General features: G+C 49.4%; 1 protein-coding gene across 1 annotated transcript; it reads left to right on the top strand.

Annotated features, from left to right (window-relative positions):
• Nucleotides 1–299: 299 nt before the first annotated feature.
• Nucleotides 300–23,250, top strand: SMAP2 (small ArfGAP2). The gene is made up of 10 exons (XM_054648178.2): nucleotides 300–475; nucleotides 12,375–12,508; nucleotides 12,987–13,072; nucleotides 14,294–14,372; nucleotides 15,803–15,883; nucleotides 16,349–16,427; nucleotides 17,274–17,377; nucleotides 18,128–18,293; nucleotides 19,538–19,848; nucleotides 21,043–23,250. The coding sequence occupies exons 1-10, from the start codon at nucleotides 373–375 to the stop codon at nucleotides 21,184–21,186; spliced, it is 1,287 nt and encodes a 428-aa protein (XP_054504153.2). The 5' UTR covers nucleotides 300–372; the 3' UTR covers nucleotides 21,187–23,250.
• The last annotated feature ends 4,178 nt before the right edge of the window (nucleotides 23,251–27,428 follow it).

The following is a 27,428-nucleotide window of genomic DNA, read 5'->3' as shown; positions in this document are numbered from 1 at the left end:
GAGCACCCCAGGGTCCCCCAAAATCCCCCACCCAGCACCCCTGAACCCCCAAAATCCCCCATCCAGCCCTTCTGAGCCCCCCAAAATCCCCCTCCCCTGCCTGGCCCCCCATTATCCCCCATTAACACCCCCACCATCATCACGTGACCCTCCCCATTCATACTCTCTATGGCCCCGCCCCTTCTCTTCCTATTGGCTTCCGCCCGCGCACCACAACCAATCACCGCCCAGCGCCGGCGGCGCACGGAGGGGGGCGTCGCCGCGCGGGGCCGGCGCTGATTGGCTCCTCCCCTGGCCGTAGCCCCGCCCATAGCGGAAGCAGGAAGCGGGCGGGCCGGCCGTGACCCGCGGGCGGGCAGCGCCGGCCGCGCCATGACGGGAAAATCGGTGCGGGACGTGGAGCGCTACCAGGCGGTGCTGGCCGGGCTGCTGGCCGAGGACGAGAACAAGTTCTGCGCCGACTGCCAGGCCAAAGGTAGCGCGGATGAGCGGCGGAGCCTGCGGAGCCCGCGCCGCACCGGATGCACCCCCTCGGTGCCCCCCCCACCCCAACCGCACCGGCCTCGCCGCTCGGTGCTCTCCGGTGTGGCCGCTCCGCTGAGGGTTGGACACCCCCGGGTGGGTCTGGTGGGGGTGATGCTTCCACCAGAGGGGAGCGCTCCGGTGGTGGCGGGGGGACAACGGTGCTGGCCCGGCGGTTACGGGGGTTGTGCGGGGGAAGAGGCTGAGCCGGCCCGGGGGGCTCGGGGGAGAGAACGGGGTGGGTTTAGGGCAGAGAACGGTGGGGTTTGGGGGCACGAACTGGATGGGTTTGGGGCAGAGAAGAGAGTGGCTTTGGGGGCAAGAACAGGGTGGTGTTAGTGGAAAGAACCCGGTGGTTTTAGAGGAAAAAACTCCGTGGTTTGAGAGGGAGAACAGGGTGGGTTTTGGGGCAATAACCCGGTGGTTTTAGGGAGAAGAACTCCGTGGTTTGAGGGGGAGAATAGGATGGTTTTGGGTGGGAAAACGGGGTGGTTTTGGGGGCACAACATGGTTGTTTTGGCGGAAAGAGCTCCGTGGTTTGAGAGGGAGAACAGGCTGTGTTTGGGGAAGAGAACAGGGTGGTTTTGGTGGAGAGAACACGGTGGTTTTCAGCAGAAAACCCCCAGATTTTTGGCTGCAGCCCAGCTGGGTTTGGTGCGAGTTGCACCGGGAGGAGCTGCTGGGGGAACAAGGGGAGATGGGGAGGGAGCGGCACCAAATCTCCCTGTGGGGAATCCCGGGAAACACCCCAGAGTGGGTGTGGGGGCCTCTCCTGAAAGAGGGGAAGAAGAGGGACCGGGAAAACCCGGGGCTGTGGAATTGAGGGAATTCCAGCTGGGGAGTCACATCCTGTCCCCTGGGGCTGGAATGCCAGCGGCAGGACCTGCCCTGGATGCTGGGAGCACAGGGAGGGAGCTGTGACCTCACCCCGGCATCATGGACCACTGGAGGAATTCAGATTTCTGGAATTCAGGTTTCTGTCTCCTCCTTTGCCACCTGAATTTTCCCTGTGAGGGTGGTGAGGCCCTGGCACAGGAATCTGCGGCTGCTCCATCCCTGGAATTGTTCAAGGCCAGCCTGGGATAGTGCAAGGGACAGGAGGAGCTTTAAGGTCCCTCCCAACCCAAACCATTCCATGTTTTTCTGATTCCAAGGTGTGTTATGACCCTGGTCTTATCTGAGAGAGGAAATGTTTGAATTTCAGAGGATAAAACAAAGGAATAAAACTGTTCCTTGTCCCCTGTGGTTGCTGCTTTGTTTTCTTGCAGCAAAAGAGTTAAAGTTGCCCAAAATCCTGTTTTAATGAGCTGCCATAATCTCTTGGAGATCTGGACTTGAGCCTCTGTTTCCCAAGAGCTGCTGGAATTGAACTTGGAGGAGGGATTGGCCAAATCCATCTGTAAACAAAGGCCTTGGTGACCTCAGTGTGACCTCCAAAACTGCACAGCCCCCTTGAACAACGTTCAGAATTAGATAATTATGATTTCTTTTCACCCCAAACCACAACAGCCTCATCCCTCCCACCTGCCTGGAGCACACCTGGTGGTGGTGGAGATCAGGATGTTCCTCCACTGTGCCAATCCTTTATCTCTTGGCACCTCCTGGAGGGCAGCAGTAGCTCCTTCACCTCAGCTCCCAGGCCTGGGAGAGGGCAAATTCCACCAAAATGGGAATAAATTCAACCCCACAGCTCTGGGTGATGGAGCTTCTCCTGGTCAGGACTCCAGATAATTAATTATTTATTTATTATTTATTTATTATTTATTTATTATTTATTTATTATTTATTATAATGAAGCTCTGGGGTGGAGTTGAGCCTTTCCAAAGCTGGGAGCTGGGATTGCACCGATCCTGGAGGGAAGGCTGGGGCTGTCCCCAGCTATCTGATCCACTAATTACCCCCTGCACTAATGACATTCCTGGCAGTGGGAAATCTCCTCCTCCAGGGCATGAGCTGGCTCTGCCCAGAGCTCCAAGGAATTGCTGCGGTTTTGGGGCAGTTTTGGTGGTTTTGGTGCATGGAGCTGGCTCTGCCCAGAGTTCCAGGGATTTGCTGCAGTTTTGGGGCAGTTTTGGTGAATGGGGCTGTCTCTGCCCAAAGCTCCAAGGAACTGGTGCAGTTTTGGGGCAGTTTTGGTACTTTTGATGAATGGAGCTGTCTCTGCCTGAAGCTCTAAGGAATTCCTGCGGTTTTGGGGCAGTTTTGGTGGTTTTGGTGACTGGAGCTGTCTCTGCCTGAAGCTCCAAGGAATTCCTGCAGTTTTGGGGCAGTTTTGGTGACTGGAGCTGTCTCTGCCTGAAGCTCCAAGGAGTTCCTGCAGTTTTGGTATTTTTGGTGACTGGAGCTGTCTCTGCCCAGACTCCCAGGGATTTGCTGCAGTTTTGGGGCAGTTTGGGTACTTTTAGTGAATGCAGCTGTCTTGGCCCAGAGCTCCAGGGAATTGCTTCAGTTTTGGGGCAGTTTTGGTACTTTTGATCAATTGTGGTGCCACAAGAGATGTCTCTGCATGGAGCTCCAAAGAATTGCTGCAGTTTTGGGGCAGATTTGGTATTTTTGGTGAACGGAGCTGTCTCTGCCCAGAGTTCCAGGGATTTGCTGCAGTTTTGGGGTAGTTTGGATACTTTAGGTGACTGGAGCTGTTTCTGCCCAGAGTTTCAAGGAATTGCTTCAGTTTTGGGGCAGTTTGGGTACTTTTGGTGAATGGAGCTGTCTCTGCCTGAAGCTCCAAGGAATTCCTGCAGTTTTGGGGCAGTTTTGGTGACTGGAGCTGTCTCTGCCCAGAGCTCCAGGGATTTGCTGCAGTTTTGGGGCAGATTTGGTATTTTTGGTGACTGGAGCTGTCTCTGCCCAGAGCTCCAGGGATTTGCTGCAGTTTTGGGGCAGTTTGGGTATTTTTGGTGAACATGGAGCTCTCCCAGCTCTGATGCCAAGGAAGTCCTGATGTTCCTCATGGAATAACTGCAACATCCCACTCTGCCCATGGAAAGGAGCCTGGGGGGCCCTCAGCACTTCCAGGGGTGTCTGGAACCAAACCTGGGCAGGGACTGGAGCAAACTGGGACAGTGGGAAATGTCCCTTGCCCGTGGCAGAGGTGAATTAAATGAGATTTAAGGTCCTTCCCACCCGAGCCAGTGTGAGACTCTGTGAAATCCCAGGGTGCTTTTGCTGCTGCAAAAACTGCTCAGAGTTGTTGTTTTGCAGGAAATTGGGTGAAATCTCTTCACTGTCTTCCTCTTTTTGTTTTGCCAACCTCGTGTTTGGGGGAACTGGGAGAGCTGAGCCAGGGCACTTGATGAGTTCTAAATCCTCTCCTTGGAGGTCTTTGCTGTGGGAATCACTTGGAAAAACACCTGGAGAGAGCAGCACTTGCTGGGCAGGCGGGATTTTTGCTGCTGGTGCCATTCCAAGGGGTGGCTGTGGTGTTCCTGTGTGCATCTGAGAGATACCAGAGCTGCTGCACAGCCTGAGCTGAGCATCCAGCAGCACATTCCCTGCTTGGAACGTGAGAACCTGCAGCTGGGATGGCTGAGGGAGGGAGGGATGAGGTGAAATCTCTGTTGGGATCTGGAAAATTCCCACGGAGCGACACGGAGTGGATTCAGTGCTGCTCCCGCAGCTGCTCTGCAGCCCCAGCTAATTGTGTTTGGTTCTCTCCTTCTCCCAAATCCTTCCCCCTGCTCTCCAGTCCCATCCATGCACCCAGCAGGCTCCGTGGATCCCGGGGTGGCGCCGTCGGAGCGGGAGCTCCCCGGGGAGCAGAGCCCAGAGGTTCCCCAGGGGGTTCAGGTTGCTCCCCCCTGGTCTGTCTGGCTCTTCGTCCCTTTGTCTTGTGAGATCCAGGGGTTCCAGGCTCTGGAAAAGGTGACATTCTCACTCCAAACTGGATGTTTCCTTCAATCCAGGAGGGATTTGTGCAGGCCTGAGGTGAAGCTCCACAAACTTCATCAGAGCAGGGTTGGTGCCAGGTGATTTTGCTTTCTATGGATGTTAAAATCCCTAGGAATTTCAGGTTGCCCTGTGCTCCCCCCTGGTCTGTCTGGCTCTTCCCTTCATCCCCTTGTCTTGTGAGATCCATGGGTTCCAGGCCTAAATCCATCCCTTGTATCCTGAGGGATTAGGTGGGAGAAGTGAACACAGCATAAATCCAGGTTTAATTCTTCACCAAAAAAAACCAAAAAGGGGTAGGACTGGGGAAATCCCTGCCCAGAGGTTGGTAAATATGGGATGGGAAGGGGGAAAAGCTTGGGGTGGAGTAGGTGGCATGGGGAGCCTGATTTATTATTATTGTCCTATGGGGGAGCTGCTTTAGTCCAGCCTAACTCCTGTTAATCCAAACCAAACATTCCCTGAAAACCTGCGTGACTCAACTCCTCCTCCTCCAGCAGCCTCTTGATCTGCAGCTGAATTTCCTTCAATTCCAAGAGGAACTTTAATTGAAATAGCTGCTGGAACAGCTGCATGGGAGGAAGGAGGATGAGGATGGCAGTGCTGATGGAGGGGGAGTGGTGCAGCCTGTGCCTTCCAAAACCCAGAGTGGAGGGGCTGGAACTGCTCAGCTCGGCTTAGGAAGTCTGGGATGAGGAGAAAGCTCAGCTTTAGGCAAGGGAATCTTGCCAGAGGGATCCTTGTGGGTTGTGTGTGTGTGTTCATTTGGATCTTCAGCTGCAGCCACAATATTCTGGGATCTTCCATTATTCTGCTTTTCTGCTCTTCCCAGCTCAGATCTGGTGCACAAAGGGAGTGGAAATGCTCCAAGATTCGCTTTATCCCTCTGGAATCTTCACCTCAGCAGGGTAAAACTGGGAGAGGACACAGCTCTGTCCACCCTGAGCCTGCCTGGAGCTGCACCTTCCCACTCAAGCAAGGGGAAAAAAGCATCAGTGCTCCCAACAGGGCTTTAGTGTGGAATTAGTTGTGGGAAGATCCCTTTTAAGCAGAGCTCTGAGTCACACTTGGCCCTACATCTGCCAGAAATAGGGATAATCCCCAGAGCAGCAGCAGCACCTGGGCTCTCTGTGCTGACCCACCTGGGGAGTGGAGGTGGGAAAAGAAAATTCCCCCCCAAAAATAAAAAAAATTAAAATTACCCCACGTGATTCCCAGCTGGAGTAAAGTTTGTTCCTATAGAAACTGCCAGGAGTTATGTAAGGAAATGGCAGCTGCAGTGCAAAGGGAGCTCGTGCTCCAAAATGCAAAGTAGGTCTTGAAAGCGAGCAAAAAGTCAGGAATAGCTCAGGGCTCCTTCAGGTTGGTCCCTGGTAGTGATTGTTCCCTGTGTCCCAGGAAATCTGGGACAAAATTGGAGCTTTTAGGAGGAGCTGTCTTGAACTTGGAGCAGTGAGTGCAAGGCTGGGTTTACCTGGGCCTTAATAAATTGGTTTTTCTCTATTTTTGGTAATATATGCCGTTTCTTCCTGCCCCTTTCCCTAGGAATTTCAAGGGATGTTTAGCTCATGAGACTGAAAATCAGTATTACTGTAACCAAGATATTAATTCAGATTATTATGATTATCATGTTTAGCTCTAGATACTGCAAAAATTCTCAATCCATCAAAACTGACCCAGGACCTTCCTCTGCTCAGAGCTTTTCTAAAAGGACTTGGTGGCTTCTAAAACATCCTTAAATTAAATTGGAAAAACAGAGTCTAAATATTTTCAACACCAAGTGACAAATTAAAACCATCTTTAAAAGCAGCAAAATTCTATTTACAGCATCAAAAGCCAACTTAGTGATGGCAGAGCTTCCACCCTGCTGCTCTGTTTACAGGTGCACCTATCACCTAAATTATTTGCATTTCATGGAAATTCAGACTTCCTTGGAATCTGCAGTTTCTAGGATTGGCTGATGTGTGGTTTTGCTCCAAAAAATGATGCCACAGGAAGTCCATGGCTTGTGGAACTGACTGATTTTTATTTTTTTTTTTGATGTATATTTATATTTTTAAGCTGTGTCACCATCAGTGTTGATGATGTCACCCAGTTGTTTTTCATGGATCCTGGTGATAAAACTGCTTGAAATTGTCCCTGTCACCTTTTTATTGACTGGAGGAACATCCAACCCTTTCTGCAGCAGCAGGAAAGCCCCACCCTGCTGTTCACAGAAATTTTCATTTCCTCCACCTGCACTTCAAAGAACACGATGGTAGCAGTGATAAAACTGCTCATCTCTACCCAAAAACACACAAATCTTGGGCTTCAAGGCCACAAGCCCTCAAGTATTGGATATTTTTTGCTAAACTGGAAAATTTTCTGGCCAGCACCTTTGTTTTTCTTGCAAAATGTGGTTGAGGCCTGTAATTACTGTGTGGAGGGAAAAAAACTGAAAATGAAAATAAAACCCCCAAACAGCCCTTTCTTCTTTCAAAGGATGGCATAGAGTTGATTTTTTTGGGTGATTAAACTACTTGATCAGGTGTAGATTTTTATCAAACACCTTTTGTGGGTGTTCTGGTGAGGGTTTGGCTTTAGCATCCCCTGAGAGCTGCACAAATCCCTCAGACTGGGCCCAGATCTGGGAGTGCAGCAGGGATTAATCCCAAATCCGAGGTGGATCCCTGATCCCTGCAGCAGGACCCACGCTCAGCTCAGTTATTCATAGTGTTAATAACTCAGTTACATCATTTCAGTGGGGTTTTTGGGGCTTTCCTTTGGTTTCCCCCGAGTCCTGGAAGTGCAGAATTGACATTTCCAGCAAAGAGCAGAGGAAGTTGTTTTGCAAGAGAGGCCTTGTCACAGCTCTGAGCAGCGTGAATGGCACAAAATCCTTGAGCAATTTCTTTCCACAACAAGGAAACCACAAGGCAGAGGAACCTCTTGGAAACTGAGTTCTTTCCTCCTTTGACTCTGCAAAACAAAAATGAGGATTATTCAGCTTGGACTGGAGGAGATTTTTCCCTGGGTGAGGGATAACCCCTGGCAGGGATTTTCTTGTTCCAAGGAGAATTCCCCACATCCCTTTTCCTCAGCTGGATGGTTCCACAGCCAGACATGGGGCATTTTTTTGGGATCCATGCAAGAAGCTGCTCATTTCCACTGGGAATAGTTCACCAGGCTCTCCATTCTGATGCTCCCTCAATCCTGCCCATGGAAGCAGCTCTTTTTTTTTATTTTTTTCCCTGCTCTTCCTTTTCCAAGGAGCTGTGGTTTTGCAGCCAGCTCCTGGTTTATTTTTAAATGCTTTCTGCAGAGTTATTACAGCAAAAAAAAAAAAAGAAAGTTGCTTCAGGAACTTGGGCCAGAATTTGGTGCCTGAGTGAGGGGTGAGGAGTGAATCCCCTCAGGATTTCTCAATTAAAACCCCTCCAGGGTGTGAACTTGGAGCAAGTGACTCATTTGGAGCAGGCTCCTCAGGCTGGGAGTTGAAAAGGGAATTAGGCTGGGGGTTTTAAAGGGAATTAGGATCCTTTTCAGTCATTCAGATTATTCAGCAGCCCTTGGAGCATTAATGAGCAGCATTAGATGGGGACTGGAGCTGGCACGAGCAGCTTGGTATGTGGAGTTTGTTTTGACAGGCTGGGATGTAAAACAGGCTCTGGAATTGTCTCCTGGAGCTGGGCACCGAATCCCTGCTGGATCCTCCTCCCTTGGGAATGTTCAGGAAAACTGGGAATGAAAATTCACTGAGCAAGGGACGCTCTGGGGTTTGTGATCCTCCTGCAGCCCCTGCCAAGCTTGGAGTCTGAGCTAACCCAAATCTTGTGCCAGAGCTCAGTGGGCAGCCAGGCTCTGAAAATGTTGGGATTCTCACTCCAAATTGGTTTTTCCTTCAATCCAGGAGGGATTTGTGCAGGCCTGAGGTGAAGCTCCACAAACTTCCTCAGAGCAGGTGACTTTGCTTTCCATGGCTGTTAAAATCACCCCTAGCATCATAAAATCAGAATAAAATCATCATAAAGCTGAGACAGAAGCGGTGGCAGCACCAGGCAAGGCTGGCACTGGTGGTCACTGGAGCAAACTCCCTGGAGCAGGGGCTGGGCACTGAATCCCTGCTGGATCCTCCTCCCTTGGGAATGTTCAGGGAAACTGGGAATGAAAATTCACTGAGCAAGGGATGCTCTGGGGTTTGTGATCCTCCTGCCAGGCTGGGAGTGCATCCCAAGGTGGTCTGAGCTAACCCAGATCTGCTCAGTGGGCAGCCAGGCTCTGGAAAATGTTGGGATTCTCACTCCACATTGGTTTTTCCTTCAATCCAGGAGGGATTTGTGCAGGCCTGATGTGAAGCTCCACAAACTTCCTCAGAGCAGGTGACTTTGCTTTCTATGGCTGTTAAAATCACCCCTAGCATCATAAAATCAGACATAAAATCATCATAAAGCTGAGACAGAAGCGGTGGCAGCACCAGGCAAGGCTGGCACTGGAGCAAACTCCCAATTTTCCATGTGGGAATGGGGTTTCCATTTTGGCCTGGTGCCTCTGAGGGCCCTCAGCCTCAGGGGAATTGATTTTAGAACATCAACCCGAGGATTCATGCAAGAAACAATTTTTTTTTTTAGTGGTTTAAGGAGCTGAATGTTTCTGTTGGCCTTGTCCTCAACCCTCTGGGAGATAAATAAATCCATAATTCCCTGAGCCAGGAGGGTGAGGCGCCCCTGTCCTCAATTGGAGGTGGGTGTCAGGGTGTGCCCACTTTTTGTGAGGGGTGATAATTCCCCCAGGCAGCTCTGCAGCGCTGATTAAAGCTGCCCCGTTGTTATTTATTAATATCACCCCATTTTTCTCAGAAAAAAAATGTTCCCCTAAACTCCAACCCAGGCGTTTTTCCCCCCTTTTTATCACTGAAGCTGCTGCAGAGTCTGAGCTGGGGCTGAGTTTTGGGGAAGTGCAAAGCAGCAGCACGGGCTGAAAAAGTCACATCTGGAGATGCCACCTGGAGCTTTTTCGAGTCGAGTCACCTTGAAAAGAGCTGTGAAACCCTGGGGAAATGCCTGCAAAAAGCCCTAAAAAGCCGAATCTGAGCCGCTGGGCACTTGCAGGGAGATTTTTAGTGGGAGATGTTCCAGTGTGAGCTGCTCCAAAGAGGGAAGTGGGAGGTTGTTTACATCTGCACCAAACCCTTCCCCCCTCCCACAACCTCAGGGCTCTATGAGGCATTTTAAAAGAACATTTTTCGGAGGCATTTGAAGGTTAAAGTGTTGGTTTAGTTAAGCTGGGTGTCTGGGAAGGGGATGTTGGATCCAACCCGACCCCACCAGGGTTTGCTGTGGCTGCAGGATTAGGGAGCATTTTGGGAAATTCAGATTTCCTCCCTGTGTGGCTCTGAAGTCCCTTCCTGTCACACAGCAGAGCCCTGAGCTTCTGGGGTCACAATCTGTGAAAACCAACCCCACATCTCCCAGATCCTCTATTCCCTGCAGGTTTGAGACCTTTCCTGCAGCTCCTCCTGGCTGTGCAGGGACACCCAAATCCCAGCTGGAATCTCCCCAGGGAACAGCTCCCCCCTGGTTGTATCATGAGTTTATTGCTGGGAGGGGTGCAAAAACCCCCTAAATATTCATTTTTAATTTAGATATAACCAAGCTGCTCCATCCTGGCTCTCCCAGAATTTGGATTCAGGAATTGCAGCACATTCCAGACAAGGTTCCCTTGTTGTCCCAGACCCCTGAGGGGACACTGGAGCAGCAGGAGGATGTGACATTAACCCTGAGTCATGTTTTAGTGGGAGGTTGTGGTGGCCTGAGCTGGTCCATGTGACAAACCCAGTGAGCTGATTACTCCAGGAGCTGCCCATTAATCCTTTTAGTCCTATCAAGGCTAAATTTATCTGGAGTTTTAAATCTAACCTTGAATCTCATGATAATCCTGCCAGCAGTCTCACGTTAGAGCCCTGGGGGTGGAATCTGGGAGAGAATTCCGTGCAGAAATCACAGGAAGGATCCTGGCTAAAGGTTTTTATTCCCAGTTTTTTGGGCATGTTCAGGTGGTGCTGAAGCTGTGGGTTTTGCTTTGATAATAAAGGAGGTAATAAAGGGACTGAGGTGTAGGCAAGAGTGTCTGGGAAGTGAATTTCTCAGCTCCATTAAATTGATATCATTCCCTGGAGAGGGAAAAAACAGCAAATAATGGCAGGAAAGGCCAGAAAATTTAATAAAGGCATTTTTAAAGTGAATTCCCTGGAAGAGGTGCTGGAGTTACCTGTTGGAGGTTGGATACCTGTGCTCTGGAAGGGTCTCCGAGTGCATTATCAGCTCCAAATCCCTCAGGATGCTCCAGGCTTTCCCCAGGAACAGGAATTAAACTGTTAACAGCATCTCAAATACAGCACTGCTTTTTTAGGGCTTTGAAATTACACTTTCCCCCTCTCTTCCCCCTCCCACCTCCCTCTCATTAACTCAAGGCTCTGCTATTTTAGCTGTGGCAAGAAAAGCAGGATAACTCTTCATCATCCAGAAGAATGTCTGGAAAAAAAGGGCTGGTGGAGGGATGTTTGATCCCTAATTCTGTGTTTTCCCAGTTTCTCGTGCTCTGGGACACCAGTTTGTGTTGGGAGCTGGGAGAAAAAGGTTTAATTTTTAAAAATTCCTAAGATATTCAGGATTGAAGGTCTGGGAGAGGGGTGGGAACTCCTGTGGATCTCTGTGTGCCCTGCTGGGATTCCTGGGTGCATCTGAGCTCCTTTATCTTTCCCTTCTGGATGTTTTTTTGGTTTTTTGATCCCTGGCATGATCTCCCATCCACAGCTTGGAGCTGTCCTGCATGAAAACCAGGAATGTCTGACCTTAATCAATGCCTTTATTTTATTTTGACCCAGGAAAAGCAAATCATGTCCATCAGAGCTGTGGAAACTGGAGTGAACTGCTCATTCCTTGGGCTGGGATTGATTTTGGGGCCAAATCCTGGGCTTGGTGCTTGGTCCTGGCTCAGCTGGGAATTCCTGCCCAGCACTGAGGAGATTTGAAGATGCTGAGTGCGGTTTTTTTTTTTGCTGTAGGGAATATTCTGGAGCTGATTCCAGGTTATTCAGGAAAAAAAGCAGGATCACAGACATGGCAGAGCTCAGGGGGGTTAGAGTTTTTTGGGGGCTTTAAATTCCTGTTTTCTTCCCTCTTCTTGTGTGGATGGAAGAGGAAGGCAATAAATCAGGGATAATGATTGGAGGAGATCTTGGAAAGGTTTTACCCAATTCCTTGCTCAGAGCAGGAAAAATGCAAATTTTACCTCAAATTCAGCTGTTTTGGAGGGATTTTAGTTCTGAGGGGTTTTAGATCAGTAACAGCACAGGTGTGAGGGGTTTTTTTGGTGAAATCAGGAACTTTTCCCTCACATCAGTGATTTTTTTCCCTCACAGAAGGAAAAGGACAAAACTGTTTCAATTCCTGATTTTTTTCCCTCCTGGAGTTGTTTGATTTGTGTGGATGGAAGAGGGAGGCAGTAAATCAGGGATAATGATTGGAGGAGATCTTGGAAGGGTTTTATCCAATTCCTTCCTCAGAGCAGGAAAAATGCAAATTTTACCTCAAATTGAGCTGTTTTGGAGGGATTTTAGTTCTGAGGGGTTTTAGATCAGTAACAGCACAAGTGTGAGCTTTTTCTTGGTGAAATCAGGAATTTCTTCCCTCATGTCAATGATTTTTCCCTCACAGAAAAAAAAAAGGTCAACAAAACTGTAAATTCTTGATTTTTTTCCCCTCTTGGAGCTGTTTGATTTGTGTGGATGGAAGAGGGAGGCAATAAATCCCCAAGGATAAAGATTGGGAACATCCTCCTGATGGTGGAATTCCAGTTTCCAGCCTGGATGAGAACCCAAAGGCCTCAATCCCAGTTCACTCGGTGCAGTTTCCCAGTTCCTCCAGGCAAAAACAAAAATTAAAAAAAGGGTTGGATTGGTGGAAAACACTTTCTTGTTCTCTTCCCAGGGCCACGATGGGCATCCTGGAATCTTGGGGTGTTCATCTGCATCCGCTGTGCTGGGATCCACAGGAACCTGGGAGTTCACATATCCAGGGTCAAATCTGTCAACCTCGACCAGTGGACACAGGAACAGATCCAGGTGAGGGCTGGGGTAACACACTGAGGGGTTTGGTTTTTAATAAACCAAGCCAGGATAGCCCAAAAAAAAATATGGGGGAAGTGGAGGAGGAAGAAGAATTCCAGCTGGGATGGACTGGGAGGGAAAAGAGCAATAAAATGTCCTCATTCCAAGCTGGACAAACAGCAGAGAGTAAAGCTTAAGGAGCTGCAAATCTCTGTTAAATTACCAATTTCTGCTTCCCACCTCTCCTTCCAGAGGGATTTGGGGTTGCTAACAAGATATTTATCCTGCCTTGGGTTAAAAATTGCTTAGAATTGGCAAATGGGGCGGGAGGGGATTGGAGCAGCTGCCTCAGCATCCCCTGGTGGATGAAAAGTGGCTTTCAGGAGGATCCCCCTTCCCTGGATTTCTCTTCCTTGGCAGCCTGGGGTGCTGTGGGAGAGCTTTAATGTTTGGGAAAGGAGAATTTGAAGGAGGTTTTTTTTTTGGATTTCAGTGCGTGCAGGAGATGGGGAATGGCAAAGCCAATCGTCTCTACGAAGCCTACCTGCCCGAGAACTTCCGGAGGCCCCAGACAGACCAGCATCCTTTTCATTTCCTGGGAAAACATGGAAAATTCCATGGAGATTTCCATCCTGGAGCTGTGTGGTTAAACCTCCCTGAAGGAGAGGTTGTTCCCTTGGGCAGGGAGTGGGAATGAAGGGGTTGGGGTGGAGAACTGGGGCACCAAAGTGACCACAGGAGGTTTCTCCTTATTTCAGAGCCTGTTTGGATTGGGACAGTAAAAAACTGGGAAATATTCACTCTGAAAGTCTCATTTTGGAAGAGCAAAGAGAATTTTGCTTTTATTTTTAGCTTAAATGGGAAAAAAAAACGCACTGGAATGGAAAATAACCCTTAAAATCCCTTTTTTCCAGTGGGATTTATCTCGTTCAGATCTCTGACATTTCAGAGTGAACCCAAAAGCTGAAGGTTTTGGAGGGAATGGGAGGGTTGGGTTTTTTCCAAAGTGCTGAATATTCCAAAGGCTCCATGGAGACCCAACTGTGGCCTTCCAGGACCTGCAAGAGAGATGGAGAGAGATGATTTACAAAGGACAGGATGGAGGGGGCGGATTTTGGTAGAAGTGGGATTTTGGGAAGGAATTCCTCCCTGTGAGGCTGAGGAGAGGCTGGAATGGATTTCCCAAAAAAAAAAAAAAAAAAATTGTGGCTGCCCCATCCCTGGAAGTGTTCCCCAGGCTGGATGGAGCTTGGGATAGTGGAAGGTGCCCCTGCCCATGGGATTTAAGGTCCCTTCCAACCCAAACCAGGCTGGGAATTCTCTGATGGAATTTTCAGTGCTTCAGCTGTAACTCCCACCTTGCAGGAATGCTGAGTAAGCAGGGATAGAATGATGTGAACCTAAAAAAAAAACACCCACAAAAGCACCTTTCCACCATCATTTTTTTGAGTTCATCTGGTACCTGAGGTGTTTTTTGAGGTGCAGGATCCTGTTGTGACCACTGTGATCTGAATGTGCTGAGGGGATGCTTGGGGCAAACAAAACAAAACAAAAAACAGTGAAGAAAACACAGCAAGAGCTTAAATCCTGATTTAATTCCCTTTTTATAGCACTGAAATAACCTGAAATAACCCAGGGGCAAAAAGCAAGTTGGGATCCAGCAGTAAATTATTTTAAGAAAGTTACTGCTGGAAATGCTCTTTAAACAATGATTTAATTTAGTTACAGCCTGTACCTTGTTCCTCCCTGTCAAATAAGGCTGCTATTCTGGAATCCTTTGTCCTTAACCAGCTGCTGTAGAGCTGTGGAGAGTTTTATCCGGGATAAATATGAAAAGAAGAAATACATGGACAGAAGCATCGACATCAACGCCTTCAGGGTGAGTCTGGAGGCCTAAAATTGTGATTAAAACGAAATATTGAAATATATGTATTGAAATATTCCCTGTGTCAGAGGAAATCCCTTCTCCAGAGCTGCTTGAACTTCATGGAGTGAATTCCTGAGGAGATTTGAAGATGCTGAGTGGGTTTTGTTGTAGGGAATATTCTGGAATATTCAGGGAATATTCCAGGTTATCCAGGAAAAAAAGCAGGGTCACAGACATGGCAGAGATCAGGGGGTTGGAGTTTTTTGGGTGGTTTAAATTCCTCTTTTCTTCCCTCCTCTTCATCTCACTGGTTGGTTTGTGTGGATGGATGTCTCACATTGGAGGAGGTCTTGGAGAGGATTTTATCCAATTCCTTCCTCAGAGCAGGAAAAATGCAAAATTTTACCTCAAATTCAGCTTTTTCTGAGGGATTTTCGATCTGGGGAGTTTTAGATCAGTAACAGCACCAGGTGTGAGCTTTTTCTTGGTGCAAACATGAACTTTTTCCCTCATGTCTGCCATATTTTCCCTCACAGAAAGAAAAGGACAACAAAACCGTGTAAAGTCCTGATTTTTTTTTTCCTCTTGAAGCTCTTTGATTTGTGTAGATGGAAGAGGGAGGCAATAAATCAGGGATAATGATTGGAGGAGAATTGGAAAGGATTTTATCCAATTCCTTCCTCAGAGCAAGAAAAATGCAAATTTTACCTCAAATTCAGCTTTTTCTGAGGGATTTTCGATCTGGGGAGTTTTAGATCAGTAATAGCACAAGTGTGAGCTTTTTTTTTGGTGAAATCAGGAACTTTTTCCCCTCATGTCAGTGATTTTTCCCTCACAGAAAGAAAAGGACAAAACTGTTTCAATTCCTGATTTTTTTTCCCTCCTGGAGTTGTTTGATTTGTGTGGATGGAAGAGGAAAGCAATAAATCAGGGATAATGATTGGAGGAGATTTGGAAAGGATTTTATCCAGTTCCTTCCTCAGAGCAGGAAAAAATGCAAATTTTACCTCAAATTCAGCTTTTTCTGAGGGATTTTCGATCTGGGGAGTTTTAGATCAGTAACAGCACCAGGTGTGAGCTTTTTCTTGGTGCAATCATGAATTTTTTCCCTCATGTCTGCCATATTTTCCCTCACAGAAAGAAAAGGACAACAAAACCGTGTAAAGTCCTGATTTTTTTTTTTTCCTCTTGAAGCTCTTTGATTTGTGTAGATGGAAGAGGGAGGCAATAAATCAGGGATAATGATTGGAGGAGATTTGGAAAGGATTTTATCCAATTCCTTCCTCAGAGCATGAAAAAATGCAAATTTTACCTCAAATTCAGCTTTTTCTGAAGGATTTTAGATCTGGGGAGTTTTAGATCAGTAACAGCACCGGGTGAGAGCTTTTTCTTGGTGCAATCATGAATTTTTTCCCTCATGTCTGCCATATTTTCCCTCACAGAAAGAAAAGGACGACAAATGGAAAAGGACCAACGAGTCGGAAAGAAAACTGGAACCCATCATCTTTGAGAAGGTGAAAATGGTAAGAAAAGGAAGAAAAACCACAGAGACACCCCTGAGGCAGAGCAGAGGGATTCCAGCCTCCTCTGGGAGCATTTTTCTGGCCTCAGTCACAGCCTGGGTGCTTTGAGTCACCGCTGGGAGTTTTGTTTTGCTCTGCTCCCCGGACACTGAGCAGATGTGCAGGTTGGAATCCAGCTCTTCCCTGCTGGTTTTTCCAGCTCCAGCAGCTGCTTCTCCCTGCTTTAGAGCCTCCTTGGATTTGACAACCTATTGGGACAACAACTGGGAAAATATTCGCTCTGAAATTCTCATTTCGGGGAGAGCAAAGAGAATTTTAATTTATTTTTTTGCTTAAATCCACTGGGGAAAAAAAAAAAGGGGATTTTAAGGGTTAATCTTGTTAAAAACCATTGTAAATCTTGTAAAACCGTTTCAGAGTGATCCCAAAGGCTGCCCAAGGTTTGTGTTGTTTCTTTTCCCCCAGCCTCAAAAGAAGGACGAAACGCAGCAATCCAGGAAAAGTTCCCCCAAATCTGAGCCAGTCATGGACTTGCTGGGCCTGGGTAAGAGAAATTGCTGCAGAAAATGTGGGAATCTGAGGAGTTCCAGTGCTCATTTTCCCTGTCAGGTGAACAATTCCAGGAATCCAGGAATATTCAGCTTGGGAAGAGTTTTCCATGTGTTTCCCTTTTTTTTGCTGGAACCTCTGGTTTTCCAGGGGCAGCTGGAGCTTTATGTAGAAATTGTGGGAATTTGAGGAGTTTCAGTCCCAATTTTCCATGTCAGGTGAACAATTCCAGGAATCCTGCAGGAATATTCAGTTTAGGAAGAGTTTTCCATGTGTTTCCCTTTCTCCTGGAGCCTGTGGCTTTCCAGGAGCATCTGGAGCTCCTCAAATTCCCACAATTTCTACATTATTTCTACAGCTATGTAGAAATTGTGGGAATTTGAGGCATTCCAGTCCCGATTTTCCCTGTCAGGTGAACAATTCCAGGAATATTCAGTTTAGGAAGAGTTTTCCATGTGTTTCCCTTTCTCCTGGAGCCTGTGGTTTTCCAGGAGCATCTGGAGCTCCTCAAATTCCCACAATTTCTACATTATTTCTACAGCTATGTAGAAACTGTGGGAATTTGAGGAGTTTCAGTCCCAATTTTCCCTGTCAGGTGAACAATTCCAGGAATCCTGCAGGAATATTCAGTTTAGGAAGAGTTTTCCATGTGTTTCCCTTTCTCCTGGAGCCTGTGGTGTTCCAGGAGCACCTGGAGCTTCATGGGGCAAACAGAACCCAGGGGCACTTCCCAAATCCTTCTCCAGGCCCTTCCCAGCTCCAGAGGGATGAGGAAGGTGGGGATCAGGTGTCTGGGAGGGTGGCACAGAGGGGCACACCCAGGACATCTGTGTCCCTGCAGACGCCCCGGTGACAGCGCCCGTCACCAACGGCCGGCCCTGCAGCCTGGAGAAGGACCTGGACCTCTTTGCATCCATGGGATCCAGCTCAGACTCCTCCAGGAAGGTGAGCTGGGAGTGCTGGGGCTTGGAAAAGCCTGGTTGGGTCATGGAACCACGGGGTCATTTGGGATGGAAGGGACATTAAAGGGCAGGGATGTCTTGCACTGTGCCAGGGTGCTCCAGGCTGGTCTTGGACACTTCCAGGGATGGGGAATCCAGCTGGGAATGCAGTGTTTCATCACTGTCTGCCCTGAATGTTCCTTCATCTAAATGTCCCTTAATTAAATCCTGAAATCTCCCTCTTCCATGTTGAAGAATGAGGAATGTCCCTCTTCCATTCCCACAGCTGTGCCACTGTTTTCACCACACACATCAACTGTCTGCCCTGAATGTTCCTTCATCTCAATGTCCCTTAATTAAATCCTGAAATCTCCCTCTTCCATTCCCACATCTCCCTCTTCCATTCCCCTAAACCTTGCTTCATCTAAATTTCCCTTAATTAAATCCTGCAATCTCCCTTTTCCATGTTGAAGAATGAGGAATGTCCCTCTTCCATTCCCACATCTGGCAATGCTGTGCCACTGTTTCACCACACACAACTGCCTGCCCTAAACCTTGCTTCATCCAAATTTCTTAATTAAATCCCGAAATCTCCCTCTTAATCTAAAATGAAATCTCCCTCCTCCACGTTGAAGCATGAGGAATGTCCCTCTTCCATGACCCCAGCACATCCCTGTGTGTGGATGGGTATTCCCCTTTGCCCCATGCTGGGTTTTGCCCTGATCCTGTCTGTCTGTCTGTCTGTCTCTCCCAGGTTGTTGGTTCCATGCCAACCTCTGGAAGCGCCGGCTCCGTTCCCGAAAATCTGAATCTGTTCCCGGAGCCCGGAGGCAAAGGGGAGGAGGTGGGGAAGAAGCAGCTCTCCAAAGACTCCATCCTGTCCCTGTACGGCTCCCAAACGTCCCAGGTGCCAGCACAAGGTAACCCTGGTGTGAGCTGGGACCAGGGGAGGCTGGGTGGGCTGTCCTGGGGGTGACAAACTTCAGGAGAAATGGGAATGTGGGTGATCCCTGAGAATCCAGAATGGGGAGGGTGGGAAGGGAATGTGAAGCTCATCCTGTTCCAGCCACGCACTTTCCACGATCCCAGGGTGCTCCAAAGATGGCCTTGGGCTTTTCCAGGGGTGGGGCAGCCACAGCTTCTCTGGGAAATCCATTCCAGTCCCTCACAGGGAGGAATTCCCTGCCAATATCCAACCCAACCCTCTGGCACTGGGAATGAGGGAGGAATTCCCTCCCAATATCCAACCCAACCCTCTGGCACTGGGAATGAGGGAGGAATTCCCTCCCAATATCCAACCCAACCCTCTGGCACTGGGAATGAGGGAGGAATCCCTTCCCAATATCCAACCCTGCCTCTGGCACTGGGAATCAGGGAGGAATTCCCTCCCAGTATCCAACCCAACTCTGCCCTTTAGCTCTGGGAATCAGGGAGGAATTCCGTTCCAATATCCAACCCAAATCTGCCCTTTAACACTGGGAATGAGGGAGGAATTCCATCCCAATATCCAACCCAAATCTGCCCTTTAGCTCTGGGAATGAGGGAGGAATTCCATCCCAATATTCAACCCTGCCCTTTAGCACAGGAAATCAGAGAGGAATCCATTCCCATCCAACCCTGCACTAGGAATCAGGGAGGAATTCCATCCCAATATCCAACCCAAATCTGCCCTTTAACACTGGGAATGAGGGAGGAATTCCCTGCCAATATCCAACCCTGCCTCTGGCACTGGGATCAGGGAGGAATTCCCTCCCAATATCCAACCCAACCCTCTGGCACTGGGAATGAGGGAGGAATCCCTTCCCAATATCCAACCCAACCCTCTGGCACTGGGAATCAGGGAGGAATTCCCTCCCAATATCCAACCCAACTCTGCCCTTTAGCTCTGTGAACCAGGGAGGAATTCCATCCCAATATCCAACCCAAATCTGCCCTTTAGCTCTGTGAACCAGGGAGGAATTCCCTCCCAATATCCAACCCAACCCTCTGGCACTGGGAACCTATTCCTGCACGCCGCTGCCCAAATTCCCTCTCCACCTTCACTGAGAGCTGTGAGCAGCACAAAGAACAGCTCAGCCTGGGCATCCCCAGCCAGGCTGTGGCTGGAATTGTGACATCCCAGCCCTTGAACTGACCCGTTTTTCCCCTCCCTGCCTTTTTCCAGGAGCGATGTTCATGGCGCCGGCTCAGCTGGGCTATCCCGCCGCTCCCTACGCCGCCTTCCCGGGGGTGCCCCCTTCCAGCAGCATGATGGGGGGCTTGATGGCCCCATCCGTGGGCATGCTGGCCCAGCCCGGGGCTGCTGGCATGGTGGCACCCGTGGCCATCCCAGCCGGCTACGTGGGCAACGTGCTGGGCGTTCCCAACGGGATGATGGGGACGCAGCAGCCCGGGTACGTGGCCGGGGTGGCCGCGGTGCCCCCGGCCGTGTACGGGGTGCAGCCAACGCAGCAGCTGCAGTGGAACCTCGCTCAGGTGAGGGGGAGGCTCCTGGAGGGGTTTTCCAGGGGTTTTTCTGGAGTTGGGAAGGGGAGGAATGAGGGGATAGGCAGCGGGATGGGGATGGGGTGGGATCGGGGTTGGTTGTGGAGGGCGGGGAGTGGGAGAGCCTGAGGAGCCCAGGATGGGTCAGGGTGGGAAAGAATCCCAGAGGTTGAGTCCAATCCCAGCCTCATCTCCCATGGACACCTCCAGGGGTGGGGACTCCAAAATTCCCTGGGCAATTCCAAGGCCTGTTCATTCTTTCCATGGGGAAATTCCTGCTGGTGTCCATCCTGTCCTGAATTCCTCCCACATCTGGAGACTCCAAACCTCCTTGGAAAAATCCCAAGGCCTGCTTACCCTTTCCATGGGGAAATTCTTGCCCTGAAATCCTCTCATACCTGAGGACTCCGAAATTCCCTGGGCAATTCCAAGGCCTGACCACCCTTCCATGGGCAAATTCCTGTTGATATCCAGCCTGCCCTGAAATCCTCTCATACCCGAGGACTCCAGAATTCCCTGGGCAATTCCAAGGCCTCACCACCCTTTCCATGGAGAAATTCCTGCTGGTGTCCATCCTGTCCTGACGTCCTCCCACATCTGGAGACTCCAAACCTCCTTGGGAGAATCCCAAGGCCTGTTCAATCTTTCCATGGGGAAATTCCTGCTGGTGTCCATCCTGTCCTGAAGTCCTCCCATACCTGGGGACTCCAAACCTCCTTGGAAAAATCCCAAGGCCTGATCACCCTTTCCATGGGCAAATTCCTGTTGATATCCAGCCCGCCCTGAAATCCTCTCATACCTGAGGACTCCAAAATTCCCTGGGCAATTCCAAGGCCTGACCACCCTTTCCATGGGGAAATTCTTGCCCTGAAATCCTCCCGTACCTGGGGACTCCAAACCTCCTTGGGCAATTCCAAGGCCTGCTTACCCTTTCCATGGGGAAATTCCTGCTGGTGTCCATCCTGTCCTGAAGTCCTCCCACATCTGGAGACTCCAAACCTCCTTGGATGAATCCCAAGGCCTGCCCACCCTTTCCATGGAGAAATTCCTGCTGCTATCCCGAGGACCCTCAAGTCCCCCCATGCTGGGGAGCCCCCCCCTGCTCCCCTTCAGGGCTCTGCTGGTTTTGGGAGCTGTGGGCAGCGTCCAGGCCCATCCCTGACCTCTCTCCTGTCCCGTTTGCAGATGACCCAGCAGATGGCTGGGATGAACTTCTATGGAGCCAATGGAATGATGGGCTATGGACAGTCCATGGGAGGAGGAGGAGGAGGAGGAGGAGGAGGAGCCCAGGGCAGCAACCCCTCCCTCAGCTCCCCGCTGTGGAAATGAGCCCTCGCTCGCACGTGACCATTTCTGCCTTTGTTCTGTTCTCCAGACCTGCTCCATCAGACATTCAGGGTTTTTTGCTTTCAGGTTTTGGGTGGGTGGTGGGGGGGGTGTGACCCAGCCCAACCTGAATTTTTTTTTTTTTTTTTTTTTTTTTTTCCTCCATCCCTGAGCTCCATCTCTGCCTTTCCACTGTCACAGCCACGGGGACAGCTGGGTGGCAATGCCACCACGAGCTCAGCCCCGTCCTCAGCACAGTCAATGCACACAGGGGAGGGGAAACCTCCCTGCACAAAGCTCCACCAGAGCTCCTGGGTAGCACTTGATGCCCTGCTGGGCACCTGGGCACAGGTGGGACTGGGAAATCTGGACTGAATCCTGCCCAGAAAGCTGGGATTTCTCACTTCAACTTGCAGTGTTAGATTTATTATTTTTTGGGGGTTTTTTTTTTTGGTTTTTTTTTTTTTTTTGGGGGGGTGGGGAACCTCATTTGGTGCTGAGGAACTGGATCTAAGCCGAGCCCAGGGGCAAGCAAGCCTTGCTACCTCCTCCCTCGAGGGGAGCTCTCCCTGCTCCCACCCTCCTTGGAACCAAAGTCCTTGGGAAAAGCCCCTCTCCCACCCACCCACCCACCCTGAGCAAGCAGGAATCTCGCCCAGAGTGGGGGCAAAGCCGATGGAATGTGAAAAACTTGCACTCCAGAGTGAATTTTTCTGGCTGGTGTTAAGATTTGATGGGATTTCACTTTTAACAATCTTAACCAGAGTTAATTCTCCGGGGCCCAGAGCCCTGTGCAAGTTTTCTTACACTTTTAAAATTATCCTGACATCCTAATTTATACTTTTTTTCATATTATTTCTTTTTTTTTTTTTTCTGTTTTGTTTCGTTCTTGTTGTCGTTGTTCCTGTGTAAAATCCCGGTTCCTCCCTTTCCTGGCTCGCTTGGGACATTTTAATCTTAGGCAGATTTCTTTTCTCATCTCCAGTAGAACCCAAAACTGCTTCAAAAGTCAGCAAGAAGTCGGACTTGTGGTCTGCTCTCTCCTGTGGATATGTAAATTCCCAAATAAAATATTGCAGTGGACTCCTCTGGTGCTGGTGGTCACTCCAGGTGTGGGAATTGAGGGGATTTCATCCCAAAAATCAGCCCAGATTCCCTCTGGTTTTGGGCTCTGTCCCAAATGCCAGGGAGCTGAGGGAGCACAGCCAGGCCTGGAAGAATCCAAAGTTGACACTTTTATATACAAACCCCTCAGCTTTGGGATGGGGGGAAGGTGGAGCAGAATTCCTGCAGCTGCTGGGATGAAATTATTTCATTCCAGCTTTAATTCCATCATTCCAACCGTTTTAAACTCGGGCTTAACAAAACCTTGTGGGGGCTCGTCCGAAAACGTGAAGGGGCAGGGAAAATCAGAGAATTGTGGAATTGCAGGATGGTTTGGGTCCCATTCACCCCCTGCTCCTTTCCCCATCCCAGATTTTTCCTTTGGACACTTCCAGGGGTGGAGCAGCCACAGCTTCCCTGGGAATCCCATCCCATCCCCTCCTCAGCCTCACAGGGAGGAATTTCATCCCAAAATCCCACCCAACCCTGCCCATTCCCATTCTTCCTGTCCCTCCCCATTTTTCCTGGGAAGCTGGAGGGGATTTGGGAACCAGGGAGGTTTTGGGGTCTTTTATTCATTATGGGATTTCTTTCCTCAATTCAAACCTGCTTTTTCCAGGAAAAAAAAAAAATATATATATATATATATATATTTATTCCATTCCCCTCTTTCCCAGAGCATCCATGAGGGGTTGTGAGATTTTTATTTTTTATTATTATTTTTTGGGGGGAAAGAACTCAACCCAAGCACAAGCAAAAAGTTTTCAAGCTGGCTTTAATCATCTCCACTTGCTGCCCCAATACTGTACATGCAAAGCCAATTAAAAGGTGAATAATTCAGCTTTTCCTCCCTCTTTTTTTTGTGTTGTTTTTTTCTTTTGGGGGGGAGGAAAATGTCAGGAATATTTTACAAAACAACGTGCGCCCTCGGAGCCGTCAGTCCCGCAGATAGAAACCACAAAAATACAAGAGTTTGACATTTAAGAAAGGACCACACACACACACACATAGAAAACGGGACAGGACACAGGTAGAAAATTCCATTTGCTCGTTTTTGGAAATATTCCCACTTTTCTGTCGCCATCCCAAACCCATCCCCTGCTCTTGGATGTGGGGCTGGGGCTCCAAGGATGCTCCAGGTCCCCCCTGCCCGGGGATTTTTGGGGAGGGTGGGGCTGTGGAATGGGAGGAATCTGTCATTAAACCCAGTTCAGCATAAAATGTTAAACGATGCTCCCAGAAATCCTAAAAATCTGCTCCCATCCCAGAAACCCTGAAATATCCAAGGGAAATCCTCCCCTGGCTCTCCCTCCCCCCTCAGCTGCCACCTTCTCATTCAGTGCCAATTAACTCGTGGTTAATTGAGCTCTGATGCTTCCCCCCTTTCCTGGTGATCCCTTTCCATGCAAATTTTGGGGGATTTGAGGCTAAAATGTGAAGAATTTTCAAATCCTTGTGGGGTTTTGCACTTTTCACCCCTGTCCCTCCTTTCAGCCTCAGCTTCCAAGGGTTTGGAATTTCTGGCAGAGCTCTGGGAGCATCTCCTTGCCTTTAATCCCTCATCATTCCCACCCTTTTATTCCCTTTTATTTTATTTTCAATGGATCCAAACCAGCCTGAAATTCCACCATTTTCTTCCCCCTCAAACCTTTTAGGGGGAATCTGGGTTGAAAGTTTCCTTATTCTGGATAAAATCCCTCCATTTGGAATGGAAATCCAGAATTTTTGCATGGGACAAACATTCCCAAACTCCACTTTGCCCACTCCCAAAACTCCATCGGGGTTTTTCCCCTTTGCTTTGATTTCCCTGGTGCTGCTGCCGACCTGAATTCCAGGAGAAATTCCCAACTTTCTTTTCCCCTTTTTTGGGTGTAAACTTGAGGGATTAATGACAGATTCCAGAGTCCTGGATCATCCTGAACATTCCAGGGGTGAATTCCGAGCTGGGGAGGAGGAGGAAGAGGAGGAGGATGATGATGGGATGGGGAAGATTCTCTCTTTTCGTGAAAAGATCAAAGCCCTTTAAGAAAACAAGGCCACCAACTTCAAAGTGCTCTGAACATTCAGGGGCTCCCCCTTGGGATTGGGAATTCCTTTGGGAAATTCCCTGGGGTGGGATTTGTGCCCCTCCAAGGGCTTTGGAGAGGGATTTGGAAAGGGATTTGTGCCCTTCCAAGGGCGTTGGAAAGGGATTTGGAAAGGGATTTGTGCCCTTCCAAATGCTTTGGAAAGGGATTTGTGCCCTTCCAAATGCTTTGGAAAGGGATTTGTGCCCTTCAAAGGGCTTTGGAAAGGGATTTGTGCCCCTTCCAAATGCTTTGGAGAAGGATTTGTGCCTCTCCAAGGGCTTTGGAGAAGGATTTGTGCCCTTCCAAGGGCTTTGGAGAGGGATTTGTGCCCCTTCCAAATGCTTTGGAGAGGGATTTGTGCCCCTCCAAGGGCTTTGTGCCCTTCCAAGGGCTTTGGAAAAGGATTTCTGCCCCTTCCAAGGGATTTGGAAAGGGATTTGTGCCCTTCCAAGGACTTTGGAGAAGGATTTGGAAAAGGATTTGTGCCCTTCAAAGGGCTTTGGAGAGGGATTTGTGCCCCTTCCAAATGCTTTGGAGAGGGATTTTGCCCCTCCAAGGGCTTTGTGTCCCTCCAAAGGCTTTGGACAGGGATTTGTGTCCCTCCAAGGGCTTTGGACAGGGCTTTGTGCCCCTCCAAGGGATTTGTGCCCTTCCAAATGCTTTGGAGAGGGATTTGTGCCCCTCCAAGGGATTTGTGCCTTTCCAAAGGCTTTGGACAGGGATTTGTGTCCCTCCAAGGGCTTTGGACAGGGCTTTGTGCCCCTCCCAGGGGCGGGAGCTGAGCTGGATTTTGGGGTCGAGCCCCTCGCCCACCCCTGGGAAGGTTTTGGGGGGCTCAGGGCAGCCCTGGAGGGGCTGCTGGACAGGGAAGGTGGGGAAGGGGCACAGGGATCCCTCTGGATCATCCCTCCAACCCCAGGATCCCTCTGGATCATCCCTCCAGCCCCAGGATTCCCTTGCCCTGGGCTCAAATCCCAAAGGGAGCAGGGCTGGGAGTTGCCCACCCCAATCATGGATTGCTTTTCATTCCACAGGGAAACAAAAACAAAACAAAACAAAACCAAAACCAACCAAACAAAAAACAACCCTGGATGTGGCCGAGTGCACAAGCTCTGGGTCCTAAAGGAATGGAAAAAGTGGGAAAAGGGGAGGATCCAAGGAAAAGGGAAGGATGAGGTATAGCAACAACCGGAGCTCCAGGCCCTGGGGGAGCACTGGGATCTCCTGCATCCCTGGAGTCCATCCCGGTGTTCCTGAGGGATGCTCAGGGGTCCCACAACGTGGAGGTTCCTCACAGTCACCCAGACCAACACTTGGACACTTTTCTGTGTCTTTTTCAACCCAAAATCTTCCTCAGGTGAGCGGGTTTGATTCTCCCACCCGGTCACGGAGTGACCCCCAAAATTCCAACCCTGTTATTTGGGATGCTTTTTCTTCTTTTTTTTTTTTTTTTTCTCCCTAAAAAGTCTTTCCTGCAGCTTTTCAACTCCTAAAAGTGATTTTCATACCTTTAACCCACCAGTCAAGGATTGGGAGGGGGTTTCTCCATGAAAAAAGAAATCCTGGCCTGTCCATGGAAGTGTCCCAGGATGGGGCTTGGAGCAGCCTCTGAGGGGCTGGAATTTGATGGATTTTAAAGTCTTTCCCACCCAAACCAGCCTGGGACCTGTGGAGCAGAGGGAAGATTCCAGCTGGAACATTGGGAAAGGCCTTGGCACAGCAGGATGCAAACCCTGTGGGAATTCTCCAGATCCATCTGCAGCCATGAAATCCCCAGGGAAAGCAGGGAGAGCTCTCCCCATCCACGAGGAAAAACACATCCAGGTTGGATTCAGCCCACTGGTCCTTGATCTGCACAATCCTGGTATTTTCCAAACCAATCCAGAGGTTCCCACATCCAGGCATTTCCCCATCCATCCAGAAAGTCAACTGGAAAAAAAACATTTTCCACCTGGAAAAACATCCCTGGTGCAGTTTTTCGTGGGAGGGAAAAAAAATCCTTCCCGCCCTGCTGGGTGGGATTTGTGAGTCCAGGTGGGAATGGTGGAATCCAGGCTGGATTTCCCAAGCTGTGGGGTCAGGCAGTGAACAGAAGAGATTCCCTGTCAGCCAAGGGAATTCTGATCCCATTCCTGAGGAATTCCTGGTCTGGGTGGAAGCAGGAGCTGGGAGCTCCTGGAGGAAAGGTTGGCAGAGCTGGGAAAGGTGGAGGGGATTTTTTCCCTCCCCTCTCTGGTGCTCTGTGGCAGTGGATTCGGGGAATTGGTGCTGGATTCCACTGGATTTTGGGAAAACTCCCACCCAAACCTCCTCTCCCAGGTTTTTCAGCGCGCCCTGATGGCGATGAAACAGCAGCTGCATTCTGGCTGATCCCAATTTCTTGGGAATTTTCCCTGGACTTTGGCAAATCTGGTCCGTTCCAGACCAGGGATAACTCAGGCCTGGAATCTCGGAGTGTTCTCTGTGCTTTGTGTGAGTTTTGTCAGCTTTCAGGGGATGTTCCAGCATCATTCCAAGGTTTTTTTGGGTTTTTTTTGTCAAGTCCATCCTCGTGATCCCAGCTGGGGGTTTGGATTTCAGTTCTGGCAGTGTCAGGTGGGGGCTGCTCCTCTCTGCTGGGGGCTGGGTGTGAAATGTGCTGCAAAACTGATGTAATTCCATATTAATTCCTCTTTCTAGGAAAAAAAATATATATCTCTGGCAAATCCAGTGATTTGGATTTCTTTTCTCGATAGAAAACAGAGAAAACCATCAAACCCAAAATTCCTTCCAGGGAATTTTGCAAAATCAAATTGCACATCAAAAAATGCCCTTTGTGAGAAAGTATTCCCCCAGAAAAACAACAAAAGTCCAACCTTGGAGTGCAGGAATTTACCCTGGGATGGAGTTCCCTTCCTCAGGAGCTGGCACAGGGCTCAGTTTGGGATTTCTGGGTGTCTTGGCCGCGTTTTTCTCCTTGTTTGAGGAAGGAAAACATCTGACACGAGCTCCTGGGGGTTGAGAAACGAGAAGCTGATGTTGCAACCCCAGCGTGGCCCAGTCCTGGCTTCTGCCCCAGTCTGGGTTTCCCAC

Source organism: Agelaius phoeniceus, chromosome 22, assembly GCF_051311805.1.
Source record: "Agelaius phoeniceus isolate bAgePho1 chromosome 22, bAgePho1.hap1, whole genome shotgun sequence".
NCBI lineage: Eukaryota > Metazoa > Chordata > Aves > Passeriformes > Icteridae > Agelaius > Agelaius phoeniceus.
Note: the sequence above shows the minus strand (reverse complement) of the source record. Positions and strands in the feature narration are given on the sequence as shown.

What these genes read in the sequence shown, in the direction of transcription:
- SMAP2 (XM_054648178.2), top strand. Translation starts at nt 373, where the DNA reads ATGACGGGAAAATCGGTGCGGGACGTGGAGCGCTACCAGGCGGTGCTG. An exon ending in CGGAGGCCCCAGACAGACCA is followed by an intron (nt 13,073 to 14,293) that starts GCATCCTTTTCA and finishes CAGCTGCTGTAG; the next exon opens with AGCTGTGGAGAGTTTTATCC. An exon ending in TGCAGTGGAACCTCGCTCAG is followed by an intron (nt 19,849 to 21,042) that starts GTGAGGGGGAGG and finishes TCCCGTTTGCAG; the next exon opens with ATGACCCAGCAGATGGCTGG.